This window comes from Neomonachus schauinslandi, unplaced genomic scaffold (assembly GCF_002201575.2).
Source record: "Neomonachus schauinslandi unplaced genomic scaffold, ASM220157v2 HiC_scaffold_177, whole genome shotgun sequence".
Taxonomy (NCBI): domain Eukaryota; kingdom Metazoa; phylum Chordata; class Mammalia; order Carnivora; family Phocidae; genus Neomonachus; species Neomonachus schauinslandi.
In genome coordinates, this window is record NW_025408878.1 from 1 (window position 1) to 26,692 (window position 26,692).

The following is a 26,692-nucleotide window of genomic DNA, read 5'->3' on the forward strand; positions in this document are numbered from 1 at the left end:
CGTACCCTTTCGGATCCCTACTTTTGTATCTTTGGGGTAAATACCCAGTAGTGCAATTGCTGGGTCATAGGGTAGCTCTATTTTCAACTTTTTGAGGAACCTCCATACTGTTTTCCAGAGTGGCTGCACCAGCTTGCATTCCCACCAACAATGTAGGAGGGTTCCCCTTTCTCCGCATCCCCGCCAACATCTGTCGTTTCCTGACTTGTTAATTTTAGTCATTCTGACTGGTGTAAGGTGGTATCTCATTGAGGTTTTGATTTGGATTTCCCTGATGCCGAGCGATATTGAGCACATTTTCATGTGTCTGTTGGCCATTTGGATGTCTTCTTTGGAAAAATGTCTGTTCATGTCTTCTGCCCATTTCTTGATTGGATTCTTTGTTCTTTGGGTGTTGAGTTTGATGAGTTCTTTATAGATTTTGGATACTAGTCCTTTATCTGATATGTCATTTGCAAATATCTTCTCCCATTCTGTCGGTTGTCTTTTGGTTTTGTTGACTGTTTCCTTGGCTTTGCAAAAGCTTTTTATCTTGATGTAGTCCCAATAGTTCATTTTTGCTCTTGCTTCCCTTGCCTTTGGCGATGTTTCTAGGAAGAAGTTGCTGCGGCTGAGGTCAAAGAGGTTGCTGCCTGTGTTCTCCTTTAGGATTTTGATGGACTCCTGTCTCACATTGAGGTCTTTCAACCATTTGGAGTCTATTTTTGTGTGTGGTGTAAGGAAATGGTCCAGTTTCATTCTTCTACATGTAGCTATCCAATTTTCCCAACACCATTTGTTGAAGAGACTGTCTTTTTTCCATTGGGCATTCTTTCCTGCTTTGTCAAAGACGAGTTGACTATAGAGTTGAGGGTCCATTTCTGGGCTCTCTATTCTGTTCCACTGATCTATGTGTCTGTTTTTGTGCCAGTACCATGCTGTCTTGATGATGACAGCTTTGTAATAGAGCTGGAAGTCCGGAATTGTGATGCCGCCGGCTTTGCTTTTCTTTTTCAACATTCCTCTGGCTATGCGGGGTCTTTTCTGGTTCCATACAAATTTTAGGATTATTTGTTCCATTTCTTTGAAAAAAGTGGATGGTATTTTGATGGGGATTGCATTGAATGTGTAGATTGCTCTAGGTAGCATTGACATCTTCACAATATTTATTCTTCCGATCCATGAGCATGGAACATTTTTCCATTTCTTTGTGTCTTCCTCAATTTCTTTCATGAGTATTTTATAGTTTTCTGAGTACAGATCCTTTGTCTCTTTGGTTAGATTTATTCCTAGGTATCTTATGGTTTTGGGTGCAATTGTAAATAGGATCGACTCCTTAATTTCTCTTTCTTCTGTCTTGTTGTTGGTGTATAGGAATGCCACTGACTTCTGTGCATTGATTTTATATCCTGCCACTTTACTGAATTCCTGTATGAGTTCTAGCAGTTTTGGGGTGGAGTCTTTTGGGTTTTCCACATAAAGTATCATATCATCTGCAAAGAGTGAGAGTTTGACTTCTTCTTTGCCGATTTGGATGCCTTTTATTTCTTTTTGTTGTCTGATTGCTGTGGCTAGGACTTCCAATACTATGTTGAATAGCAGTGGTGATAGTGGACATCCCTGCCGCGTTCCTGACCTTAGGGGGAAAGCTCTCAGTTTTTCCCCATTGAGAATGATATTCGCTGTAGGTTTTTCATAGATGGCTTTTATGCTATTGAGGTATGTACCCTCTATGCCTATACTCTGAAGAGTTTTGATCAAGAAAGGATGCTGTACTTTGTCCAAAGCTTTTTCTGCATCTATTGAGAGGATCATATGATTCTTGTTCTTTCTTTTGTTAATGTATTGTATCACATTGATTGATTTGCGGATGTTGAACCAACCTTGCAGCCCAGGGATAAATCCCACTTGGTCGTGGTGAATAATCCTTTTAATGTACTGTTGGATCCTATTGGCTAGTATTTTGGTGAGAATTTTTGCATCCATGTTCATCAGGGATATTGGTCTGTAATTCTCCTTTTTGATGGGGTCTTTGTCTGGTTTTGGGATCAAGGTAATGCTGGCCTCATAAAATGAGTTTGGAAGTTTTCCTTCCATTTCTATTTTTTGGAACAGTTTCAGAAGAATAGGTATTAATTCTTCTTGAAATGTTTGGTAGAATTCCCCTGGGAAGCCATCTGGCCCTGGGCTTTTGTTTTTTGGGAGATTTTTGATGACTGCTTCAATTTCCTTAGTGGTTATAGGTCTGTTCAGGTTTTCTATTTCTTCCTGGTTCAGTTTTGGTAGTTGATACATCTCTAGGAATGCATCCATTTCTTCCAGGTTATCTAATTTGCTGGCATAGAGTTGTTCATAATATGTTCTTATAATTGTTTGTATTTCTTTGGTGTTCGTTGTGATCTCTCCTCTTTCATTGATGATTTTGTTGATTTGGGTCCTTTCTCTTTTCTTTTTGATAAGTCTGGCCAGGGGTTTATCAATCTTGTTAATTCTTTCAAAGAACCAGCTCCTCGTTTCGTTGATCTGTTCTACTGTTCTTTTGGTTTCTCTTTCATTGATTTCTGCTCTGATCTTTATTATTTCTCTTCTCCTGCTGGGTTTAGGCTTTATTTTTTGTTCTTTCTCCAGCTCCTTTAGGTGTAGGGTTAGGTTGTGTACTTGAGACCTTTCTTGTTTCTTGAGAAAGGCTTGTATTGCTATATACTTTCCTCTTAGGACTGCCTTTGCTGCATCCCAAAGATTTTGAATAGTTGTGTTTTCATTTTCATTTGTTTCCATGTATTTTTTTAATTCTTCTTTAATTTCCTGGTTGACCCATTCATTCTTCAGTAGGATGCTCTTTAGCCTCCATGTATTTGAGTTCTTTCCGACTTTCCTCTTGTGATTGAGTTCTAGTTTCAAAGCATTGTGGTCTGAAAATAGGCAGGGAATGATCCCAATCTTTTGGTACCGGTTGAGACCTGATTTATGACCTAGGATGTGATCTATTCTGGAGAATGTTCCATGGGGACTAGAGAAGAATGTGTATTCCATTGCTTTGGGATGGAATGTTCTGAATATGTCTGTGAAGTCCATTTGGTCCAGTGTGTCATTTAAAGTCTTTATTTCCTTGTTGATCTTTTGCTTAGACGATCTGTCCATTTCAGTGAGGGGGGTGTTAAAGTCCCCCACTATTATTGTATTGTTGTCGATGTGTTTCTTTGCTTTTGTTATTAATTGCCTTATATAATTGGCTGCTCCCATGTTAGGGGCATAGATATTTACAACTGTTAGATCTTCTTGTTGGATAGACCCTTTAAGTAGGATATAATGTCCTTCCTCATCTCTTATTACAGTCTTTGGTTTAAAATCTAATTTGGCTGATATAAGGTTTGCCACCCCAGCTTTCTTTTGGTGTCCATTAGCATGGTAAATGGTTTTCCACCCCCTCACGTTCAATCTGGGGGTGTCTTTGGTTCTAAAATGAGTCTCTTGCAGACAGCATATCGATGGGTCTTGTTTTTTAATCCAGTCTGATAGCCTGTGTCTTTTGATTGGGGCATTTAGCCCATTTACATTCAGGGTAGCTATTGAAAGATAGGAATTTAGTGCCATTGTATTGCCTGTAAGGTGACTGTTACCGTATATTGTCTGTGTTCCTTTCTGGTCTATGTTGCTTTTAGGGTCTCTCTTTGCTTAGAGGACCCCTTTCAAGATTTCTTGTAGGGCTGGTTTTGTATTTGCAAATTCCTTTAGTTTCTGTTTGTCCTGGAAGCTTTCTCTCTCTCCTTCAATTTTCAATGACAGCCTAGCTGGATATAGTATTCTTGGCTGCATATTTTTCTCATTTAGTGCTCTGAATATATCCTGCCAGTCCTTTCTGGCCTGCCAGGTCTCTGTGGATAGGTCTGTTGCCAGTCTAATGTTTCTACCATTGTATGTTACATATCTCTTCTCCCGAGCTGCTTTCAGGATTTTCTCTTTGTCTATGAGACTCATAAGTTTTACTATTAGATGTCGGGGTGTTGACCTATTTTTATTGATTTTGAGAGGGGTTCTCTGTGCTTCCTGGATTTTGATGCCTGTTTCCTTCCCCAAATTAGGGAAGTTCTCTGCTATAATTTGCTCCATTATACCTTCTGCCCCTCTCTCTCTTTCTTCTTCCTCTGGGATCCCAATTATTCTAATGTTGTTTTGTCTTATGGTATCGCTTATCTCTCGAATTCTGCCCTCGTGATCCAGTAGTTGTTTATCTCTCTTTTTCTCAGCTTCTTTATTTTCCATCATTTGGTCTTCTATATTACTGATTCTCTCTTCTGCCTCATTTATCTTAGCAGTTAGCGCCCCCATTTTTGATTGCACCTCATTAATAGCCTTTTTGATTTCTACTTGGTTAGATTTTAGATCTTTTACTTCTCCAGAAAGGGTTTCTCTAATAACTTCCATATTTTTTTTCAAGCCCAGCTAGTATCTTTAAAGTGATGATTCTGAACTCTAGATCTGACATCGTACTAATGTCCGTATTGAGTAGGTCCCTGGCAGTCGGTACTACCTCTTGTTCTTTTTATTGAGGTGATTTTTTCCGTCTTGTCATTTTGTGCAGAGGAGAATAGATTAATGAGAGAACAAAATGCTAGCAGAGTAACAACGTCCCCAGAATATATACTCCAAACAAATCAGAAAAGACCTGAAGCAGTGGAAAAAGAAACGGAAACAGAGAAAAAAGAAAAAGAAAAAAAAGGAAAAGAAAAAGATAAAGATAAAAACAAACAAAACAACAACAACAACAACAACAAAAAAACAGAATGTGATCAAATATGATCAGGCTGGTATATAGATCAGTGCCACACACTAGATTTGGGGTGTATTTTGGTCTGTTAGAAGAAAGTGCCTCCCAAAATTTTAAAGAAAGAAAAACTTATATATGTACAAAAATAAGGGTTGATATGATGAAGGGATGGAATATGACTGTAAAGATGGAAATTATAAAAAATTTTATAAAAGGAATTGATAAGAAGTTGTTTGAAAAAAGAAAGAAGAGGATTTAAAAAAAGAAAAAAAAAAGGGAGAGAATGTGATCAGGCAGGGGAGTAGAAAAAACCATATACTAGAGATTTAGGGTATATTTTAATCTGTTAGAAGAAGCTATCTCAAAATTTTAAAGAGAGAACAACTTATATATATATATGCCAAAAATACGGGTAACTACTATGAAGGGATAGAATATGACTAAAAATGAAAAATAAAAATGTTTTTTAAAAAAAGGGATTGATAAGATGTTGGTTGAAAAAGGGAAAAAGAAAAATTCAAAAAGAAAAAAAGACAGTTAAAAAAAAATTAACTTTGAAAGACTAAAGAATCATGGTAAAAAAGCCATGAATTCTATGTGCAGTATTCCCCTAGCGCTGGAGTTCTGCCATTCTCATTGATCGGTAAACTTGGTCTTGGCTGGCTGTTCTCGCTGATCTTCTGGGGAGGGGCCTGTTGCCGTGGTTTCCAAATGTCTCTGCCAGAGGCGGAATTGCCCCGCCCTTGCCCCCTCCCGGCTAAGTAATCTGCTCAGGTTTGCTCTCTGGGGCTTTTGTTCCCTGCGAGCTTTCTGTACAGCTTTGGAGGCGGAGAGTGAAAATGGCGGCCTCCCAATCTCCACCCCGGAGGAGCCGAGAACTCGGGGCCCCGCTCCTCAGTGAGCCCCCAGAGAAAAGCCGTCAGTCACTCCCGTCTCCCCGGTCTCCGGCCGCACTCTGTGCTCACCCGGCCTGTGACCGCGCGTTTCTATCTCTGGCACCTGACCCCGGGTGGAGTCTCCAAACCCAGCAGATCCCTGCGGCGCACTCCCGCGCGGCTCCTCCCGGGGGAGGAAGGTGAGTCTCCCCGGATCTGTCGCTTGTTGGGTCCCTGCTGGAGGAACAGTGGCCTGACTGTGCCGCGGATCACGGTTTATGGCAACCCCGAGCTGAGAGCCCGCGCCTGGGCTCCGCCTCTGCGGCCGGCTTCCCTGCTCCGATACCTGGGAGCTCTGCCGCACTCAGGCACCCCCCGGTCTTTCTGTGACCCCAAGGGTCCTGAGACCACACTGTCCCGGAGGGTTCCACCCCCCCACTTAGCCACCAGAGTGACGTCCCTCAGCAGAGCAGACTTTTAAAAGTTCCGATTTTGTGCTCCGTGGTTCTATCATTTGCCAGAAGCGGCCGACGGAGGCCCCTCCCCCGCCGTCTATCCTCCCGAATATCGCCTCGGATTCACTTCTCCGCACGTCCTACCTTCCAGAAAGTGGTCGCTTTTCTGATGAGAGAGTTGTTGCTCTTCTTTTCTTCGATCTCCTGTTGAGTTTGTAGGTGTTCAGAATGGTTTGATCCCTATCCAGCTGAATTCCTGAGAGGAGACGAAATCCAGGTCTCCTACTCCTCCGCCATCTTGCTCCGCCCCCCCAGAACTAACATATGTTTAAGCAATTCCACTTCTGGATATTTATCCAAAGGAAACGAAAACACAGACTTGAAAAGATATTTGTATCCCCTTGTTGACTGCAGCACTGTTTACAATAGCCAAGACATGGAAGCAACCCAAGTATCCATTGATGGGTGAATGGATAAAGAAAGTGTGGTGTATGTATATGTATATATATATGTGTATATATATATATACACAGTGGAATGTTATTCAGTTATAAAAAAGAAGAAATCCTGTCATTTGTGACAGCATGGATGGACCTTGAGGGCCTTATGCTAAGCAAAAGAAGTCAGAGAAGGCCAAATACCATCTGATTTTACTTATGGGTGAAATCTAAAAAAAAAAAACAATCAAACTGAACTCATAGATACAGAAAATAGATTGGTGGATACAGAAAACAGATTGATGGAGGGTTGTGGGTGGGCAGGATGGGTGAAGGGAGTCAAAAGGTACAAACTGTCAGTTATAAAATAAGACATGAGGATGTAATATATAGCATGGTGACTATAATTAATAATATCTTTGAGAGGGGCGCCTGGGTGGCTCAGTTGGTTAAGCGACTGCCTTCAGCTCAGGTCATGATCCTGGAGTCCCGGGATCGAGTCCCGCATCGGGCTCCCTGCTCGGCAGGGAGTCTGCTTCTCCCTCTCCCACTCCCCGTTTGTGTTCCCTCTCTCGCTGTGTCTTTCTCTGTCAAATAAATAAATAAAATCTTTAAAAAAAAAAAAATAATATCTTTGAGAGTTGCTAAGACAGTAGATCTTAAAAGTTCTCAACACGAGCAAAAAATATAACTCTGTATGGTGATGGATGTTAACTAGACTTATTGTGGTGAGCATTTTGCAGTATATACAAATATTGAATCATTATGCTGCACACCTGAAACTAATATAATGTTATATCTCAATTTTAAAAATGATTTTTTAAAAAAGGTTACAGTAATAGAAATGTCTCCCTTCTCCCAGTGTTTCAGAGCCACTTTTCATCTAAATAGAATTCTCTTGTGTTTTTATTTAAGTCAGCTCTCAAAGTACAACCTACTTTATTTCAGAATGTTGAACCTTCTGACAAGAATTCAATCCATTTTGAACTGATTGCTGAAAGCCAAAATGCAGAAACAGAGTTTTTCAACAAGGTTTCCAAGAATCTTTCAATTAAAAGGTAAAAGATATTTTTGTTATCATGTATACTTTTTAAATTACATTCACTAGTTTTTGATGAGTAATAAAGTAACTCCCCAATCTGATGAAACTGATTATATATCTTAGCTACCATAAGATGTCCTTGCTTTAAATGCATTACTTCGGGCGCCTGGGTGGCTCAGTTGGTTAAGCGACTGCCTTCAGCTCAGGTCATGATCCCAGGGTCCTGGGATCGAGTCCCGCATAGGGCTCCCTGCTCTGCGGGGAGCCTGCTTCTCCCTCTCCCACTCCCCCTGCTTGTGTTCCCTCTCTCGCTGTGTCTCTCTGTCAAATAAATAAATAAAATCTTTAAAAAAAAAAAATGCATTACTTCATACTCAGATGTTGGATGATATATATATATTTTTTAAGATCTTATTTGTCAGAGAGAGAGAATGCACAAGCAGGGGGAGCAGCAGGCAAAGGGAGAAGCAGACTCCCCGCTGAGCAGGGAGCCTGATATGGGACTCTATCCCAGGACCCTGGGATCATGCCCTGAGCTGAAGGCAGACTCTTAACTGACTGAGCCACCCAGGCGTCCCGTTGGATGATAATTTTAATGAAGTGACAACTTTAATACGGTTGTCATTTGAGTTGCTTTATTACATAGGGGGGAAAAGTGTCAAGAAATTATCTTGTTTAGGAAGAAGCATCTTGTTTTTGTTTAGTTTGCCTGCAATTTGTTCTTCTCATCCTTGTAGTTTTGAACCTGGGCCTATCAGAGAAACTATTGTAAAATATAACTTCTCTACCTAAAAAAGAAAATGCACTTGGGGAATATTAATTGAATAGTGGCTGTGGCTTTTTGGGTCTGTATATACCTTTTTTGGTAAAAAAGATATTCCTTTATAGTAGGGTTCTCCAGAGAAACAGAAACAGCAAGATGGAGAGAGAGAGAGGGAGAGAAAGATTTGTTTTATGGAATTGGTTCATGCAATTATGGAGGCTGAGAAGAGTTGCAGTTAGAGTCCAAAGGTGATTTGCAAGCAGAATTCCCTCTTCTTGGAGGTGGTAATGCTTTGTTCTATTAAGGCCTTCAGCCGATTGGATAAGGCCCATCCACATTGTGGAGGATAATTTGCTTTACTCACAGTCTACTGATTTTGATGTTAATCTCATCTAAAAATACCTTCACAGAGAGGCGCCTGGGTGGCTCAGTCAGTTAAGCGTCTGACTCTTGATTTTGGCTCAGGTCCTGGTCTCAGGATTGTGAGATTGAGCGCAGCATCAGGCCCCACACTGGGCATGGAGCCTGCTTAAGATTCTGTCTCTCACTCTGCCCCATTCCCCACCCTCTCCCCCCGACCCCCAAAAAATATCTTAACAGAAACCTCTAGAATAATGATTGACCAAATATCTGGTTACCATGGCCTAGCCAAGTTGACACATAAAATTAGCCCTTCAGATCCCTATTCCAGCTTTCTCATTTATTCTACTATATGCCAGATAGTATGCTAAAAGCTGGGGATATGGACGCCTGGGTGGCTCAGTCGGTTAAGCGACTGCCTTCGGCTCAGGTCATGATCCTGGAGTCCCGGGATCAAGTCCCACATCGGGCTCCCTGCTCGGCAGGGAGTCTGCTTCTCCCTCTGACCCTCCCCCCTCTCATGTGCTCTCTCTCATTCTCTCTCTCTCAAATAAATAAATAAAATCTTTAAAAAAATAAAAAAAATAAAAGCTGGGGATATGATGGTATTAAAAACAGTTGCAGACATGATTTCTTCCCTCATGGAATTTATAGTCCAGTGATGAAGTGTTGAATGTTCTCCATATTATTGGGGAGGTCCACTAATTTAAGTTAGTAATTTGCCAAATATTTAATAACCTCATTTAAAAGTTACTTTGGGGTGCTGGTGTATTCTTTGATGCTGTAGGTCTGAAACTATTGTTTTTATAGTAAACTCTGCACCCTACGTGGGGCTCAAATTCAGGACTCTGAGATCAAGAGTTGTATGCTCTACTGACTGAGCCAGCCAGGTGCCCCTAAAACTATTTTTATTTTAACTTGCTCTAGCAGTTAATTTGTCATTTTCTCAACTTTTTTTTTTTTTAAGATTTTATTTATTTATTTGACAGAGAGAGACACACAGAGAGAGGGAACACAAGCAGGGGGAGTGGGAGAGGGAGAAGCAGGCTTCCCGCGGAGCAGGGAGCCCAATGCAGGGCTCGATCCCGGGACGCTGGGATCATGACCTGAGCCGAAGGCAGACGCTTAATGACTGAGCCACCCAGGCGCCCCCTCAACTTTTTGTCTATAACCTTAACCTGTCTATGGGCCCCTTTAATACTGTCTGTTTAGTATGTTGCATGAGAAACAGGAGGTATAAGGTTCATTGTAGATTATTGCAATTATTGAGAAAATGGCTTGACTTTTTTTATAGCATTCATTCATCTGTCCTTAACACTTGATTCTATAGGTGGAAATTAACTATGATACAATTTTAAAATAAATGTCAACTATACCAACTGTTTATAGTCTAGGGCATAAGAAAGTAGTTGAGAGCTCAGTTTATTGTATAAGACATCTGCATTCAAGTCCTGGTTCTAAACGTCATTATTCCATCTGTAAAATGGGAATTATGACTGAATCTGTATTAGTTTCTTTTTTTTTTTTCTCTAAAGATTTTATTTATTTATTCATGAGAGACAGAGAGAGGCAGAGGGAGAAGCAGGCTCCCAAGGAGCAGGGAGCCCGATGCGGGACTCGATCCCAGGACCCTGAGACCATGACCTGAGCCAAAGGCAGACGCTTAACCATCTGAGCCACCCAGGCGCCCTGTATTGGTTTCTTGTTGTTGCTCTGACAAATTACCACAAACTTGTTGACTTAGAAACAATACAAATATATTGTTTTCCAGTTTTGGACATCAGAAGTCTGAAATGGTCTTTGAGGCTAAAATCAAAGTGATGATAGGGCTGCATTCCTTCTGGAAGCTTTAGTGTGGAATCCATTTTATTCCTTTTTCCAGCGTCTAAAGGCCATGTTCATTCCTTTTCTGGTGGCCTCTCACTCTATCTTCAAAGCTAGCTTCTGACTTCTGCTTCTATCCTCAAGCAGACCTCTCTGACTCTGACCTTTTTTTTTCTTTTTAAGATTTTATTTATTTATTTGGCAGAGAGAGACACAGCGAGGGAGGGAACACAAGCAGGGGGAGTGGGAGAGGGAGAAGCAGGCTTCCCGCCGAGCAGGGAGCCCGATGCGGGGCTCGATCCCAGGATCGCTGAGATCATGACCTGAGCCGAAGGCAGACACTTAACAACTGAGCCACCCAGGCGCCCCTTGCCTACATCTTATAAAGGCCCTTGTGATTACATTGAGCCTACCTGGATAATCTAGGATAATCTCCACATCTCAAGATCCTTAACTTAATCACATCTGCACACTCCCTTTTACCAAATGCAGTAAACATAGTCACAGGTTCTGAGGATTAGAAAGATACTAGAGGTATACTGTCTCCATCTTTGGAAATTTTAAGTTATCCTTGATATAGGTTAGATCACTGGAAAACTATATTCTTACAGCTTTTCAGGAAACCTTCACTGTTTTTTTAAGTCTTTATTCAAGATTTTATTGAATATTTATGGAAGAAAAAGCCAGATTAAGGAGACACTTGTAACTTTTTTTTTTTTTTAAGATTTTATTTATTTTTGATTGAGAGAGAGTGTGTACAAGCAGGGGAAGCAGCAGGTGGAGGGAGAGAGAGAAGCAGGCTCCCCGCTGAACCGAGAGCCTGATGTGGGGCTTGATCCGAGGACCCTGGGATCATGACCCAAGCTGAAGGCAGATGTCCAACCATCTGAGCCACCCAGGCACCCCAATTTCTTTAACATTATTTTTGAAAACTTTTCCAATTTTCAACTCTGATCAAAGATTTAGTAACAGTCACTTTTATTTTAGTAAAATGTTTATCTCACTTAAAGAACTGATGTTATAATTATACAACATAAAGTTTTTTTCTTTTTGCTTTGGCTACTACAAAAGCTCAGAAATGAATTCTATTGCTCAATGTCAGAAATTTTATGTGTGTATATATATGTTTGTGTTATCATAAGTAAGCATGTAGCAAATATTAATTCCTGGGCCTCCTGTGTGGCTCAGTTGGTTAAGCGTCTGCCTTTGGCTTAGGTCATGATCCTGGGGTCCTGGGATCAGGTCCCACATTGCGCTCCCTGCTCATTGGGGAGTCTGCTTCTCCCTCACCCTCTGCTTCTCCCCCTGCTTATGCGCTCTTCCTCTCTCTCTGTCTCTCAAATAAATAAATAAAATCTTTAAAAAGAAAAATTCTTTGCCACAAACTTGGGTTCAAAAAATGGAACTTTTTTCTTTTTAAAAGTAATTGAACTTAATTTCTAATTTGACTGCCCAGTTGTTATAGAAACCAAATTTCAGTCAATTCAAGATCTGTTTATCTTCTTTTCTGTGAAGTTATATGCAGTTTGGAGGAATTAATGCTGTGCTAGTAGTAGCGATGTGGGATGACATGATTATGATCCAGCCAAGCTGCTATCTGCTCAGGTGTTTTCATTTGCATCTGGTCTTTGGCAGTAGATTTGTGTGGGCCTCTGCTCTGACCTCCTTCCTCTAGTCAGGTCACTGGTTCTCTGTCATGTCCATGCTGCACTGAGGCACAGGGGGTATCATAATATTTTCCATGTCACTCTTGGGTGCTGGGGCTGAGTGCAGACTCTGATGCTTAAACACACCACGCAGACGTTCTGATTGTTTCCTTGCAGCACCGTGGCTCAGAAGGAACTCTGAGTGTTTGCTCCTCAGACCCGTCAGGGTTTAGGATAAAGGTCTCTCAGACCTTCCAAATCTACCTGGGAGTTTCTTTTGTGCTCCCTGCCAGGGAGACAGGATGTCGGACCCTTTCTTAGGGATTCCGTCAGTGTCTACACTCTTTTAGCTTCCTTCTGGCTTTTCTTTTCTCTTCCCTGAAGTCATCCTATTGAGACTTTATCTAGGTTGCAAAAAAACCTGATACATACAGTCTTCCAAATTTTAGTATTAAACTCTCAGCTTTTGAAACTCCGTACCAGCACTCAAAATTTTTCTCTGTTCTATTGGGGCAGGCCCCTGTGATACAATGACTACAACTGATTCAGTAGGAGGAGGTACCTCAGTTAATGTCTCAGTTTCCCATCACAGATATAAGTGTATCAGAAAATGTAGTAGCTCCTTATCAAGTTCCCTTTTTAACACGGTGAGTGAGTGTATAATGCAGTGAGTGTACAGCATTATCACCAGTTTATAATTTTTTATGGCAAGTACTATGCCTTCTTTATAACTACGTTCCTCAAAGTGGTTAATCAGAAGATGCTCAGTAACTGTTGATATTTTGTGACTTTAAAAATAACTGGGTCGGGGCGCCTGGGTGACTCAGTCGTTAAGCGTCTGCCTTCGGCTCAGTTCATGATCCCACAGTCCTGGGATCGAGCTCCGCATCGGGCTCCCTGCACTGCGGGAAGCCTGCTTCTCCTTCTCCCACATCTCCTGCTTGTGTTCCTGCTCTCACTGTGTCTCTCTCTGTCAAATAAATAAATAAAATATTTAAAAAATAAATAAATAAAAATAACTGGGTTAAACTTCCCATGATCAGGCAAAGGGAGGTAGTTTATTAAGCATGAATCTGACTGGACCAGCTTTTCTAGGCGGCTAACACTGGCCTGAAAAACAAAATAATCTGTGGTTGTCAGATACTAAATTAAATGATCCAGATACTGCTGGAGCTTATTAAAGGACTTTGTTCAGTTTCAAAAAGAAAGAACAAATAAACAAATAGATTACTGAAGTCTTTTCTTTACTCCCCTCTCTTCTTTAGGTCTTCCCAAAAGTTATCTCCAGGAAAAATGCCAATAAATGATCATGACTCTGGTGTTGAAGATGAAGATTTTTCTCCAAGACCAATTCCTAGTCCTCATCCTGTGAGTCAGAAGGTATCACTAACATTATAAAGAACCCACCTATGTGTTTAGAAACCTAAAATCTCTTCATGTTAAAGCATTCAATAATATTACCTGAAACTTATTTAAGTTTTATTCAAAGATATATCTAGGTATATATCTATATGGATATATCTGTATATACAGGTATAGATATTTTTCACAGGTACATGTAACTATTATGTGTTATATATATAATAATACATATGCATATATGTGTACATGTTGTAATAAGTACATATAATTATTGCTTCCAGAGAAAACTGAGGCACAAATTGGTTAAGTTGCCTGCCCAGTATTACACAACTAGTAAATAGTAAAGCTGGAATTCAGGATGTTTGGAATTCAGTAAAGCTAGTAATTCAGAAGGTTTGGTTTCAGAACTTGGTGTTTTTAACCCATATAGTCTCAACATTCTATACCATTGATTGCTATCACCAAATCTGAGAAAAATGATACTTGCTTTTGGAGATTGCTTATAACCCCTGTTATAATTTTTTGATTGCAGGCAACCTGTGGCTTATTGTGAAATTGTCATGCCTTAAATGGACCTATTAGTTGTTAGAAGAAAAAGGAATAGGAAAGATTTTTAAAAATTAATATCAAATCATAACCAAATTCAGCATATGAATATTTAGTTTACTTTTTTCTCCTCTCTTCTTTTAGTTGGTATTGGTAAAAAGAATAACAGTGGAATAATTTCACTTAGTAGAAAAATATTCTGAAATACTTATCAGAAGATCGTTGGTTACTTAAGATGCAGAAACATTATTTGCTACAAGATCTATTGAAGCATTCTGCCAGTGATACATTCCTTGCAGAGAGAGAGTAAAAAAGTCTATTATAAGACAGTTTCCCATATTGTGTTATGTGATTTAAGCAACATTAATCAGTGTTCCAATAAAAGGCGTTCCATTGTTCAGTGAGTTTGTGAAAGCAAGGACCTTGTTTATTTTACTCACAATTGTATTCCTAGTGCTAGCACATAGAAGATGCCCAGAAAATATGTGTCAACTGTCTAAAGAATAAACTTTTTTTTTTTAAAGATTTATTTATTTATTTGAGAGAGCGAGAATGAGAGAGAGTACATGAGAGGGGGGAGGGTCAGAGGGAGAAGCAGGCTCCTCGCTGAGCAGGGAGCCCGATGCGGGACTCGATCCCGGGACTCCAGGATCATGACCTGAGCCGAAGGCAGTTGCTTAACCAACTGAGCCACCCAGGCGCCCCAAGAATAAACACTTTTTAATAAGTAATTTGATACAATTTGGAAAATACTAGATTCGTTCAACATCCTAAAAAATACTTTTCCTCTTTCATTTCTTTCCCATTTATAGGTTTCTAAGATCCAACCATCAGTTCCTGAACTTTCCCTTGTGTTGGATGGCAATTTCATAGAATCAAATCCTCTGCCTAAGCCATTGGAAATGGTGAATAATGAAAATCCTTCTTTGTTCATTAAAAACTCTGAACACTTGGAGCCATTGCAACCCCAGCTTTACAATGACAAACACAGTCTAGAAGCTGAAGCTGGAGATCTTTCCTTGAAAGGGCTACCAAGTCAGTCAACCCAGAGCACTGTTCCTTTGAGACACAGCAAAGGAAGACAGCCATCTAGCTGTAAGAACAGGAACCTGCATATCAGGAACAGTGTTAAACCATCTTCTCTTAATAGGCCATCTTCTAATACAAATGTATACAAAGAAGAATATCCTGTAAGATCCTCCACATTTAATTCCAAGCAGTCTTCTCTTGCCTCACGGTCTCACCCACACAGTTTTGTTTTTTCATCCCATAATTCAGAAAGACCAATGGAACTTCAGATACCCACTCCACCACCACCGTCTTACTGTCCTACAAATGTTTGTAGTTGTTGTCAGCATCATGGCCACGTGCAGTATAGTTCAATAAATTCTTGGCAAGGAGTGAATACAGTAGGGTCTGTTCAAGACCTCCAGTCTGAAGCCCTTCACAAGCATTCATTATTTCACCCAGGTGGATGTCCAGCTCTGTACCCTAATGCATTCTGTTCTTCAAGTAGTCCTATAGCCTTGAGACCTCAGGGAAACACGGGTGGTTGCTCTCCCCACAGCACTGTAGAACCATCGCCTGTGGCAAGACTGCCCTTACATGTGGACTCATGTAACCCACCACCTTGTGCAGTTTGCATGCACACACCCAAGACTGAGTCAGATAATGGAATGATGGGACTATCTCCAGATGCATATAGATTCCTTACAGAACAAGACAGACAGCTGAGACTGCTTCAGGCACAGGTTTGCGATCTTTCTTAGTTCTTTTAATTCATGGTATTAATATGGTTTCTTAAAAATAACTGGCAATTCTTCAGTAATTACAGTTTATGGGGTAAAATTGTAGAATATCAAAACTAGAAAAAACCTTGGAAACGTTGTTTTACAGATAAGTAAAAAGGATTAGATGGGGCACCTGGGTGGCTCAGTCGTTAAGCGTCTGCCTTCGGCTCAGGTCACGATCCCAGGGTCCTGGGATCGAGCCCCACATCGGGCTCCCTGCTCGGCGGGAAGCCTGCTTCTCCCTCTCCCACTCCCCCTGCTTGTATTCCCTCTCTCGCTGTCTCTCTGTCAAATAAATAAATAAAATCTTTAAAAAAAAAAAAAAGGATTAGAGAGAGAAAATAATTTACCCAATGACACATTGCTAGTTAGGAGTAGAACGGGGACTAGAAAGTAAGCCTTCTCTTCTCTGCCTTGTGCATATCCTAATCCACAACATAACTACATTTTTCTTTCATTTGTTACCTCTAACAAGAAGTCTGTGTAGTTTAGTAAACCTTGGTATACAACTAAATGTAAAACCTGCACAATGGATTCTGATGCAGCTCTAATTTGTCAACCCTGTAGTATGTTTAGTGCTTTTAGCCAGTGTACTTTTAGAGAATAGATCTAGAACCTCTTCTGTGTATCTATATTAGACATGTTTCACTCATTTTATTATGAAATGCTTCCTTTCTTCAGGCCTTTGTGGCAGTTTTTAGTCTTTTAGTTATATCATTACACCATTCAGTCTTGTACATTTTTTTTTTCCTTTTCTTACTGGTCCCCTTCTTCTACATACCACAAATCCCCTACCTCCGTCCTTCCCCCCTCCCCCCAGTATGAATGAAAACAACCTGAAATGTATTCTTCCATATTTTGTCCATGATCCTATAACTATGCAAATATATGTATAATGGACATTATATACATGTATAATTTTAAAAAAATCTTTATTTTGTAAAACTGGAGTCATAGTGTTTGCATTTTGGAAAAACAAAAAAAGACAATTTAAAACTTCTGCTTAGGAGCATCTGGGTGGCTTGGTCAGTTAAGCTGCATCTGCCTTTAGCTCAGGTCATAATCCCAGGGTCCCGAGTTCAAGCCCCATGGTGGACTCCCCGATCAGCAGGGAATCTGCTTCTCCCTCTCCTTCTCCCGTCACTTATGCGCTCGTGCTCTCTCCCAAATAAGTAAAATCTTTAAAAACAAAATTTTAAAAGACAACTTCTGCTTAAAAATGCTGTAGATAGGACACCTGAGAAAGATGTAGTTACACTATTTTTTAGAATTCTTTGAAATTGTAAAATATAAGTTTGATTTTTACAAACCCTTACAAATATTTGGCACACATTTTAATGTAGCTAAAGATTTCACATTGAAAAGAAATAGTTCTCATTTATTGTTTTGTTTTTTAAAAAAGACAGACTAAAAAGATCTTTTAAATAGAAATCTTAGTTACTTGGGATTAAAATGTAAATATAGACTAATGAGTACATTATCTGAATCATACTTGAAGAATATAAAAAATGATGTAGAAAATGCTTTAATGATAAATACACATACTATTTTGCTCATGCGAAAATTTTTAACTTTATTTTAGGTACCACCTTATTTACATGTAAAAATATCTTAACACATTTTCTATTTCTAAGTATATATAGAACTATCTTATTCTGTATAGGATTTTGTTAAAATGATATACAACAAATTTTTTAATTAGTCTCCTATTCCACAGTTTGAAGTTTCTGCTATTGCAAACAGTGCAGCAGTCAACATCCTTGTACTTGGCATTTCCCTGCATGTGTGCATATATCTCTGTAGCATAGATCCCTAGAAGCAAATTTGTGTAGTCGAAGAGAACACACATTTTAAATGTTCAAAGATAGCCAAACTTGTTCCTGTCCTAATGGAGACTTGTTCGAAGTCTCATTTTGGTGTAGTGGTGAAGGGATTGGGCTCTGGCACCAGCCTCCTGGGGTTCTTAGTCCAGTTTCATTGTAACAAATTAATGCAATCTTGGGCAAATTACTTCACCTCTCAGACTTCTGTTTTCTCATTCACAAAATAAGAATGTACATAAGTGTATGAAGTTCTAAGGATTGAATGAGTTACTAGGGAAAGGTGGCTTACAATAGTGCCTGGCATATAGTTAGTGCTCAGTACATGTTAACTATTACTATTTTCATTATCATTATTATTTCAGTTAATGACATCACTTCTCATCCTGTTGCTCAGGCAAAAATCCTGGGTGTCAGAAACCCAGGTTTCACCTTGTAGATGTATCTTGAACTAAACTGTTCCTTAACCATCTTTCCTGTGCCTCCCTAATTGAAACCATCTTCTTCTCTTATCCAACCATGCTACTTCCAGTACTGTCCCTATGTTTCCTGCAGTTGGAAACATGACAGCCATCTTCTTAACACTCAAGTCAGATCATAGGGCTTCTGCTTAACACTCTCAGTGGGTTTTCTTTGCAATTAGAAAATCCAAATTTCTTACGCTGGCCCTTCAAACCTTGTCATTCGGCTCTGTGTGCCTCTTCTAGCTCTTCTCTTGCTACTGTCTTCCATATTCACTACACTTCAGTTGCAGGGTGTGCTTTTTGTTCTTCAGAAACATGAACTTGTTTGTTTCACTTTAGGTTCTTGAGCTTGCCCTCTGCCCAAACCTTCTTTTTTTTTTTTAAAAAAAGATTTTATTTATTTGGCAGAGAGAGACACATCGAGAGAGGGAACACAAGCAGGGGGAGTGGGAGAGGGAGAAGCAGGCTTCCCGCCAAGCAGGAGCCAGATGCGGGGCTCCATCCCAGGACCCTGGGATCATGACCTGAGCCGAAGGCAGACGCTTAACGACTGAGCCACCCAGGTGCCCCTGCCCAAACCTTCTAATGGCTCACTCCTTCTCAGCAGTCAGGCCTTAATTATGAGTTTTTGGTTTTTGTATCTAGGGAGCTCTAGGGAGGCAACTTACAAGATTCATCACTGTATTTTTTTTAGCACCTTGAATAGTACTTCATTTATAATAATTACTTAATACATATTTTGTAACTTGAATGAGTGAGAATGGCCACCCAGAAAGGTTGTACCGATTTAATACTCCAAAGTTGTTTTTCCACATCTCCAACATGTGCATATCAAGCTATTAAAATTAGTATCAGTCTTATAAAAAGACACTTTTTAAATTTGCATTGTATTATATAATCAAGATTGATCATTTTATTATTTATAGGCCATTTTTTCTTTGTGTAAAGTCTGTCATTTACTCATTTTAGGTCCTTTTCTAATAAATTTGTAAGAGCTCATTGTATATAAGGAAATTGTTTTTTTATCATGTATATGTGGTAAGCGTTTCTTACAGTTTGTCTTAAATGTTTTTTGTTTTACCCATTTGTTTTGTGCAGAATATTCCAATTTAGATATAATTAGATTTATCGGTCATTTTCTTTCTGGGTGTTAATTATGTTTAGAAAAGCCTTCTTCTTCAAGATTATAAAAAATTTATTTTTCACCTTTCCTCTTCCTTCAGGATTATATTTGTTGCTTTATTTTGATATATGAGATAAGAGGTTTTTCCTTTTTAATCCTCAGATAACTGGCCTCATATATTTATTGAAAAATATATCTTTTTGTTATTGACTTGGAAATATTTTTTTTATGGTGTAATGGAATTATATGTTTGTATCTATTTCTGTACTATATTCTCCATTGACTTGCCTATCTGTTCTAGCACCAGTACCATTCAATTAATCACTATAGCTTTATTGAATGTTTCCTGTGTGATATCTCTAAACCTTACTCTTCTCATCTGTAAATTGGGAGCAGTGATTGGTATTATATGTAGATTTGATGGTTAAATGAGTTTCTGTATATGTGTGTGTGTCTATATGTATATGTGTATATATAAAGTGGTTAGTGTAGGTCCTGGCTATAGTAAACACTCAAAAAGTTACAATTACTTTGTTTCTTAATCCTTATAGCTACTTTAGTTTTAAGTGATATTGAGGCTCATAGTGGTTAAATAGCTCATCCTAAAAGTTAGCAGAGTAGCGTTTATTTTTTTTTTTAAGATTATTTATTTGTTTATTTATTTGAGAGAGAAAGCATGAGAGGGGGGAGGGTCAGAGGGAGAAGCAGACTCCCTCCCTGCCCGATGTGGGACTCGATCCTGGGACTCCAGGATCCTGACCGCTGAAGGCAGTCGCTTAACCAACTGAGCCACCCAGGCGCCCTAGCAGAGTAGCATTTAAACTTATATCTTCATGATACCAAAATCCACACTATAAACCACTATAAATACATAAGCCATTTTGTATTATTAATGCAGGTTATATTTTTACTGATCTTAATAATTTATTGGTAATTTATATTTTCCTATATTAGTAAAGTTAATTTGCTGAAATGAATGAGATGAATTGAACACAATAGTGTAATTTTTTTTTTAAGATTTTATTTGTCAGAGAGCGGGAGTGCAGCACAAGTAGGGGGAGTGGCAGGCAGAGGCAGAGGGAGAAGCAGGCTCCCTGCTGAGCAATGAGCCGGATGAGGGACTTGATCCCAGGACACTGGGATCATGACCTGAGCCAAAGGCAAACGCTTAACTGACTGAGCCACCCAGGCATCCCCACAATAGTATAATTTATAGGGAATTAGAAAATCACAGTGTTTAAAAAGGGAGGCTCTTCTACTCCTAAGTATATACCCAAGAGAAATGAAAAAAATATGCTCACATAAAAACTTGTACACAAGTGTTCATAGCAACATTATCTCTAATAGCCAAAAGTAAAAACAGTCCAATATCCATGAACTGAGGAATGGGTAAACACAATGTGACATATCCTACAACAGCACAGATGAACTTTGAAAATGTTACGCTGAGTGAAAGAAGCAAGATACAGAGCCACATATTGTGTGGTTTCATTTAGGTAAAGTGTCCAGAATAGGCAAATCTGTAGAGACAGAAAGTAGATTAGTGGTTGCCAGAGGGCTGGGTGTGGGCAATGGAGAGTGACCACTAGTGGTACAGGTTTTTTCAGGGGATTAATGAAAATGTTCTAGAATTAGATGGTGGTGATGGTTGCAAACTTTGTGGTGAATTTAATAAAAACCACTGACTTGTATACTTTAAAGGGATGAATTTTATGATATCTGAGTTACATTTCAGTTTCAAAAGGAGCAGGGGAAACTTTTCTTGTTTGAACCTCAGCTTTGCTACTTGTTAGTTATATGACCGGGGCAAGTAACTTTAATTTCTCAAGTTTTCTTATCTGTAAAGTGTGTTTAATAGTAGTAGATTCTTTATGGGGTGGATTGTAATAATCATGCATAAAAGCTCTTACTGTAGTGTCTTATAAAACAGGAAGCATTCTTGGGGCACCTGGGTGGCTCAGTGGTTAAGCGTCTGCCTTCGGCTCAGGTCACGATCTCAGGGTCCTGGGATCAAGCCCTGCATCTGGCTCCCTGCTCCGTGGGAAGCCTGCTTCTCCCTCTCCCACTCCCCCTGCTTGTGTGCCCTCTCTCGCTGTGTCTCTCTCTATCAAATAAATAAATAAAACCCTTAAAAAAAAAACAGGAAGCATTCAGTATGTGTTTGCTACTGTTATTAATAATTCCCAGTTTTAGCATGGCCAGACATGGGCTATTCTGATTAACCTTTATAAGAACCTTGTGTAAAAATGTTCACTATTTGGTAAAGAGTTAGAATATAGCTCCTAATTTTGATTTGTAAGTGGAATAGGAATAAAACACTGATAAGAAGTGTTAACATTCAGGCTTTTTTACACAAGTGTCCATTTATGAATGCCAGTTTAAATACTTTTATGTTTTCACTTTTAAATTTACACTTCCACCATGGGGCACCTGGCTGGCTCAGTCAGTAGAACGTGCAACTCTTGATCTCAGGGTTCTAAGTTAGAGGCCCTTGTCGGGCATAGAGTTTACTTTAAAAAAAAATAATAATAAATAAAATTTACACTTAGCCTACTTAAATACTTCTTAATAATGAAGGATAGTGATTTCTGCATTGAATAAGTTTTATGGTATGATCTAACTGAATTGTGAGAAAATAGGGTTAAAAGTTATTTATAATTGCGGCACTTTGTAATTCATTTTTAAACTCCGCTGCCAATTTGGTTGATTATTTCACTGCCAGTTTAAAATATGTTTTTAATTGATACAGATTCAGCGTTTATTGGAAGCACAGTCTCTGCAGCCCTGTTCCCCTAAGACAACCTCTGCTGAAGACATGGTGCAAGCTGCAAGACAAATGGAGCTGGTTTCCATGGAAGCACAGCCTTCCCCTGGCTTACACATGAGAAAAAGTGTAAGCATCGCTGTGAGCACAGGTAATTTCATTTTTTATTTAATTTGTAAGGAATTTTTAAAAAATGCTTTTCAAATCACTTAAAATTTTTACATTGAAATTGGTGCATGGTACAAACAGAACCAAAACCAAGGTGAAGAGAGTATCACTTACTTAAGTCTTTGTAATTTTACTTTTTATGAAAGAGAAGTATATCTGAAAACAAATGGGAGGCCACATGACATAATACATTGTTTTTGCTTCTTTCCTGGACTGGACCCAATTCTTATAAGAAAAGTCATCTGTGGTTTGAGGGATCAGGGAAGGTTTGTTTCATCTATGCAGTGGTATTGATTCTGGGCCTTAAAGGGTATGTAGGGTTTTAGTAGGTGGAGTGGAGAGATGGCAGAACAGGATGGGTAGAGAAAATAGTGGGGGCACAGTGAGGAAACACAGGGCTCTGAATTGTCTAGTACTGTCCTATTTTATGGAGAACCTTTATTACATCTTTCAAAAAGGAATGTCTCCTTTATTCAGTAAGCGCTATTGAAGGCCTTTTTGAAAAATCAGTTAATAATGTAAATGACATATATTTTTTTACATGTTTGCTCACCACCAGACCCTGAGATCTTCAAGAATGTCCCCAAGATTTAGCAAGATGCCTAGTACATAAGGTGATGGTGGTAAAAATGAAGAGAAAGAGTTGTGTAGGGTGTTAAGATTTGGTAACTAATTGGATATGGCAATTGGAAGAAGTAGGGTTCTAAAGTTACTGGTTTGGATCCTGGAACAGAAATAGGATATTAGTGGAAAAATCAGTGAAATCCAAATAAAGTCTGGAGATTTAGTTAATTGTAATGCACTAATATTGGTTTCTTGATTTTGAAAAATGTGCCACGGTAATGTAAGATGTTAACATCAGGTCAAACTGGTGAGTATACAATATACTCTGTATTATCTTCTCTATAAATCTAGAATTATTCTAATATTAAAAGTTTATTAAAAATGAAAATAAAAGTTACTCCAGGATTTTCAGCTTAGATGACCTAGGGAGGACAAGTTAGAAAAGCAAAAGAGAGAGGATGAGTTCGGTCTAAGTATCTATTGCCTTTGAGTTGCTTTGGGAAATGAAGATGGTGATACCCAAACATTTGAGGAGTGGAGATGGGTTGATGACCTAAGATTTGTAGAAGTAACAGATGAAGATTTGAGCCTGGAGAATAAATATTTGAGAGGGAGAAAAAGAAGGAAGGCAGATTTCTATATTCTATCTCTGAACCCATTTGTTAACTGTCCATGTAGAGGGCAGCAAGGAGGGAGGGGAAGAAGAACCTCTTGTACATTTATAAGTCAGATATTACTGAGTATTAGTCAAGATTCTTTGGCTGCAAGTAATGTGAACCACTTTGAAATAATTTAAGTAAGGAAGGGGAATTTACTGGAAGGATATGAGGTTGTTTCATGAAAACCAAGGCCAAGAGTGGGCCTGACTTCAAGAAAAAACTGGAACTAGAAACTGGAATACCATTAGGACTGTCCAACCATATGGCTGTTTTAGTCAGTTTTTCTACTCAGTTTTTTCTAGCTCACCCAAAGCTCCAAAGTGTATGTGTTACACAGGTTTAGCCATGTACACAAACCAGGTTACTCTCCTTTAGTCTTGTTTCAAATTCAGAGAACCTGAATGGCCTAGTTTGGATTAGGGTTTAATCCCTGGTTCAATGGTAAGGGGGTTGAGAAGCATGTAATAGGGACATATCTGCTGGAGTCTCACCTTTGTTAATTGCGGGGGTGACAGTTCCCAGAGGAAGTTTGTATGTGTTGTAAAGGGGTAGTGGACAAGGAGCTGTGCGTATTGTGAGCTAACCAAACATACATACCAAACATACCAAAAAAGTGCAGTTTCCTCCTATAAACTCTGTACTTTTACTGTATTATACTTGGTTCTCTCTGTATCTGTTCCTAGCCTATAAGCCTTTGGGATCTCGAACGCTGCCTTATTCCACGATTATATCTCATTAGCTAACATGATGCCTGAATCATAATGTGTGTGAATAAAAGATAATTGAATGAAGTCATTTACATGTTTAAACTGATATTCTGAAATTATTTTGAAACCTCATAGATTCATATTCAGTTATTCAACTTGGATGACCTGGGGTGGTTATTACTTATATGCAGAAAAAAGCATTATTAATAATTGTTAGAACTAAATGGCTTTTAAAAGCATGTTTATTCTATAGTGATACTTAATTTCATAAAGGTATGTATTGGCAAATATTCCAGAAGAGTAGCAGCACTTACATAACTTTTTCATAATGGTCCTTTTTTTTTTTTTTAAGATTTATTTATTTATTTGAGAGAGAGCATGTGCATGTGAGCTTTGGGGGGGCACAGAGGGAGAGGGAGAGAGTCTCAAGCAGAGTTCTCACTACTCTGAGTAGATCATGACCTGAGCCAAAACCAAGAGTTGGATGCTTAATTGACTGAACCACCCTGGGGCCCCAAACATTTGATTTTTAAATACTTGCCTGATACTACGTATGTCTGATAGGTCCCTGAATATTCTCATAAATATTGCATTTAAAGATAGAAATCAGAGAGCCTAGGGACTTGTTATATGTTTTTCCTTGTTTTTCAGAACAGCAGTTTTCTATACACACATACACCCTAAATTGTATTCAGAACCTTTATATGTGAAACACGTCACTTGAGAGCTATACCTCTTGAAGAGACAAGGCCCAGAATGTCCCCTGTTCCTTTTGTCCCAGGTTGTTTATTGTTGTTTTTTCTTTTTTAAGTAGGCTCCACGCCCAGTGTGGAGTGCAGTGTGCTTGAACTCACGACCCTGAGATTAAGATCTGAGCTGAAACCAAGGGTCAGACACAACTGACTGAGCCACCCAGGCACCCCCCTCCCCCACTTTGTACACCAGTTTTCTGTCTTTTCACCTTACCTCTTTATGGCATTTCTGAGAAGATATAATCTGAAAACATTTCTAGGTAATTGTGTTAACACAATACGCTTAGTCTTAGAGGTTTGTCAGAGGATTATTTTTATAGTAGAGTATTTGTTTCAGTATCTGGTTAATCATTTAACCTCCAGGTGCCAGCTTGTTTTGGAATGCAGCAGGCGATGATCAAGAGCCTGCATCTCAGCAGAGGCAAGATGATACCAAGATTTCCAGTGAGGACATGAATTTTTCTGTTGATATTAATAATGAAGTCACAAGTCCTCCAGGTAGCGCATCTTCATTAAAAGCAGTTGATATTCCCAGCTTTGAAGAAAGCAACATTGCTGTGGAAGAATTTAATCAACCACTTTCTGTATCCAAGTAAGGTGTCTTTGATTCAACACTCATCCTCCTTTTTTTCTTTTTAAATTCTAATATTCTTTTGGTGTTTTAACTCAGAAACTGTTTGTTTTGTAAATGGTATTTTCAGTAGTGTCTCTCCTGATACGGTTCTTATGTAACTGACAATTCTGACCCTTCTAGAACTGTTCCCAGATGTCAGTCATTGGATGTGTTACATTCTAGCTGAATCAGAACATATGAAGAAAATTTCAGACATACATATGCTTAAGCCTTACTGTAGAGATTCTGATAACTAGCCCCCAGATGGAGATGGGGCCCTAAATTTTGTAAATTTTTAAAGATTGTGCGTATTGCAATTATATGTATATAAGAATTTATTTCTGAGATTTACTTCAAAGTAACCTGGTGAGAAAAAATAGCTGTGGGAGATGAAATGGCTAGGGGTGTAATTGGAGTAAGATTGATTGTAAGTACATAATTTTTTTTAAAGATTTATTCATTTATTTTAGAGAGAGAGTTGTGTGTGAGTGGGGCAGGAGATGGGGGGAGGCTTGGGGTAGAGAGAGAGAGAGAGAGAGAGAATCCCAAGCAGACTCCGTGGTGAATGTGGAGTCCTACATGGGGCTCTATTCTAGGACCCTGAGATCATGACCTGAGCTGAATTCAAGAGTTGGCTGCTCAACTGACTGAGCCACCCAGGTGCCCCCTGGGAGTAGGTAATTTTTAAAACTGTGTATAATGATTTGTTATACTATTCTCTCCTGTGTTTGAAAATTTTCATTAAGTTTTTTTTTTTGTATTAAACAAGGATTTCAAAGTAATTTAGATCTTCAGGAAATTAGGAAAGAAATTCAAATATCTTTGAGCTTCTGATAAGTACTGCCACAGAACTAGGCCTTAGAGATTAAGCAGTAGGTTAGGAAAAGCTGCTAACTTCATGGAGTTTCCATGACTTGCAGAGACAAACAATGACCATAAAAGTAACAAGTAAGGGACTCCTGGGTGGCTCAATCGGTTAAGCAGCTGCCTTCGGCTCAGGTCATGATCCCAGGGTCCTGGGATCAAGTCCTGCATCGGGCTCCTTGCTCAGCAGGGAGCCTGCTTCTCCCTCTGCCTGCAGCTCCCCCTGCTTGTACTCTTGCTCACTCTCTCGTGCCCATGCTCTCTCTAACAAATAAATAAATAAAATCTTAAAAAAAAAAAGTAACAAGTAATTTATTAATTTCATATAATCACAACTCCTGTGAAGA

At 39.1% G+C, this 26,692-nt stretch overlaps 1 protein-coding gene across 1 annotated transcript; it reads left to right on the forward strand.

The window, feature by feature from the left end:
- Window positions 1-7,429: 7,429 nt before the first annotated feature.
- On the forward strand, window positions 7,430-25,460 carry LOC123323674 (SCL-interrupting locus protein-like; the record flags this gene model as incomplete). Its single annotated transcript, XM_044912122.1, has 5 exons — window positions 7,430-7,572; window positions 13,415-13,529; window positions 14,870-15,808; window positions 22,004-22,169; window positions 25,232-25,460. Coding segments are annotated over 5 exons (1,592 nt in total), but the record flags the coding sequence as incomplete, so codon positions are not given.
- Window positions 25,461-26,692: the final 1,232 nt, after the last annotated feature.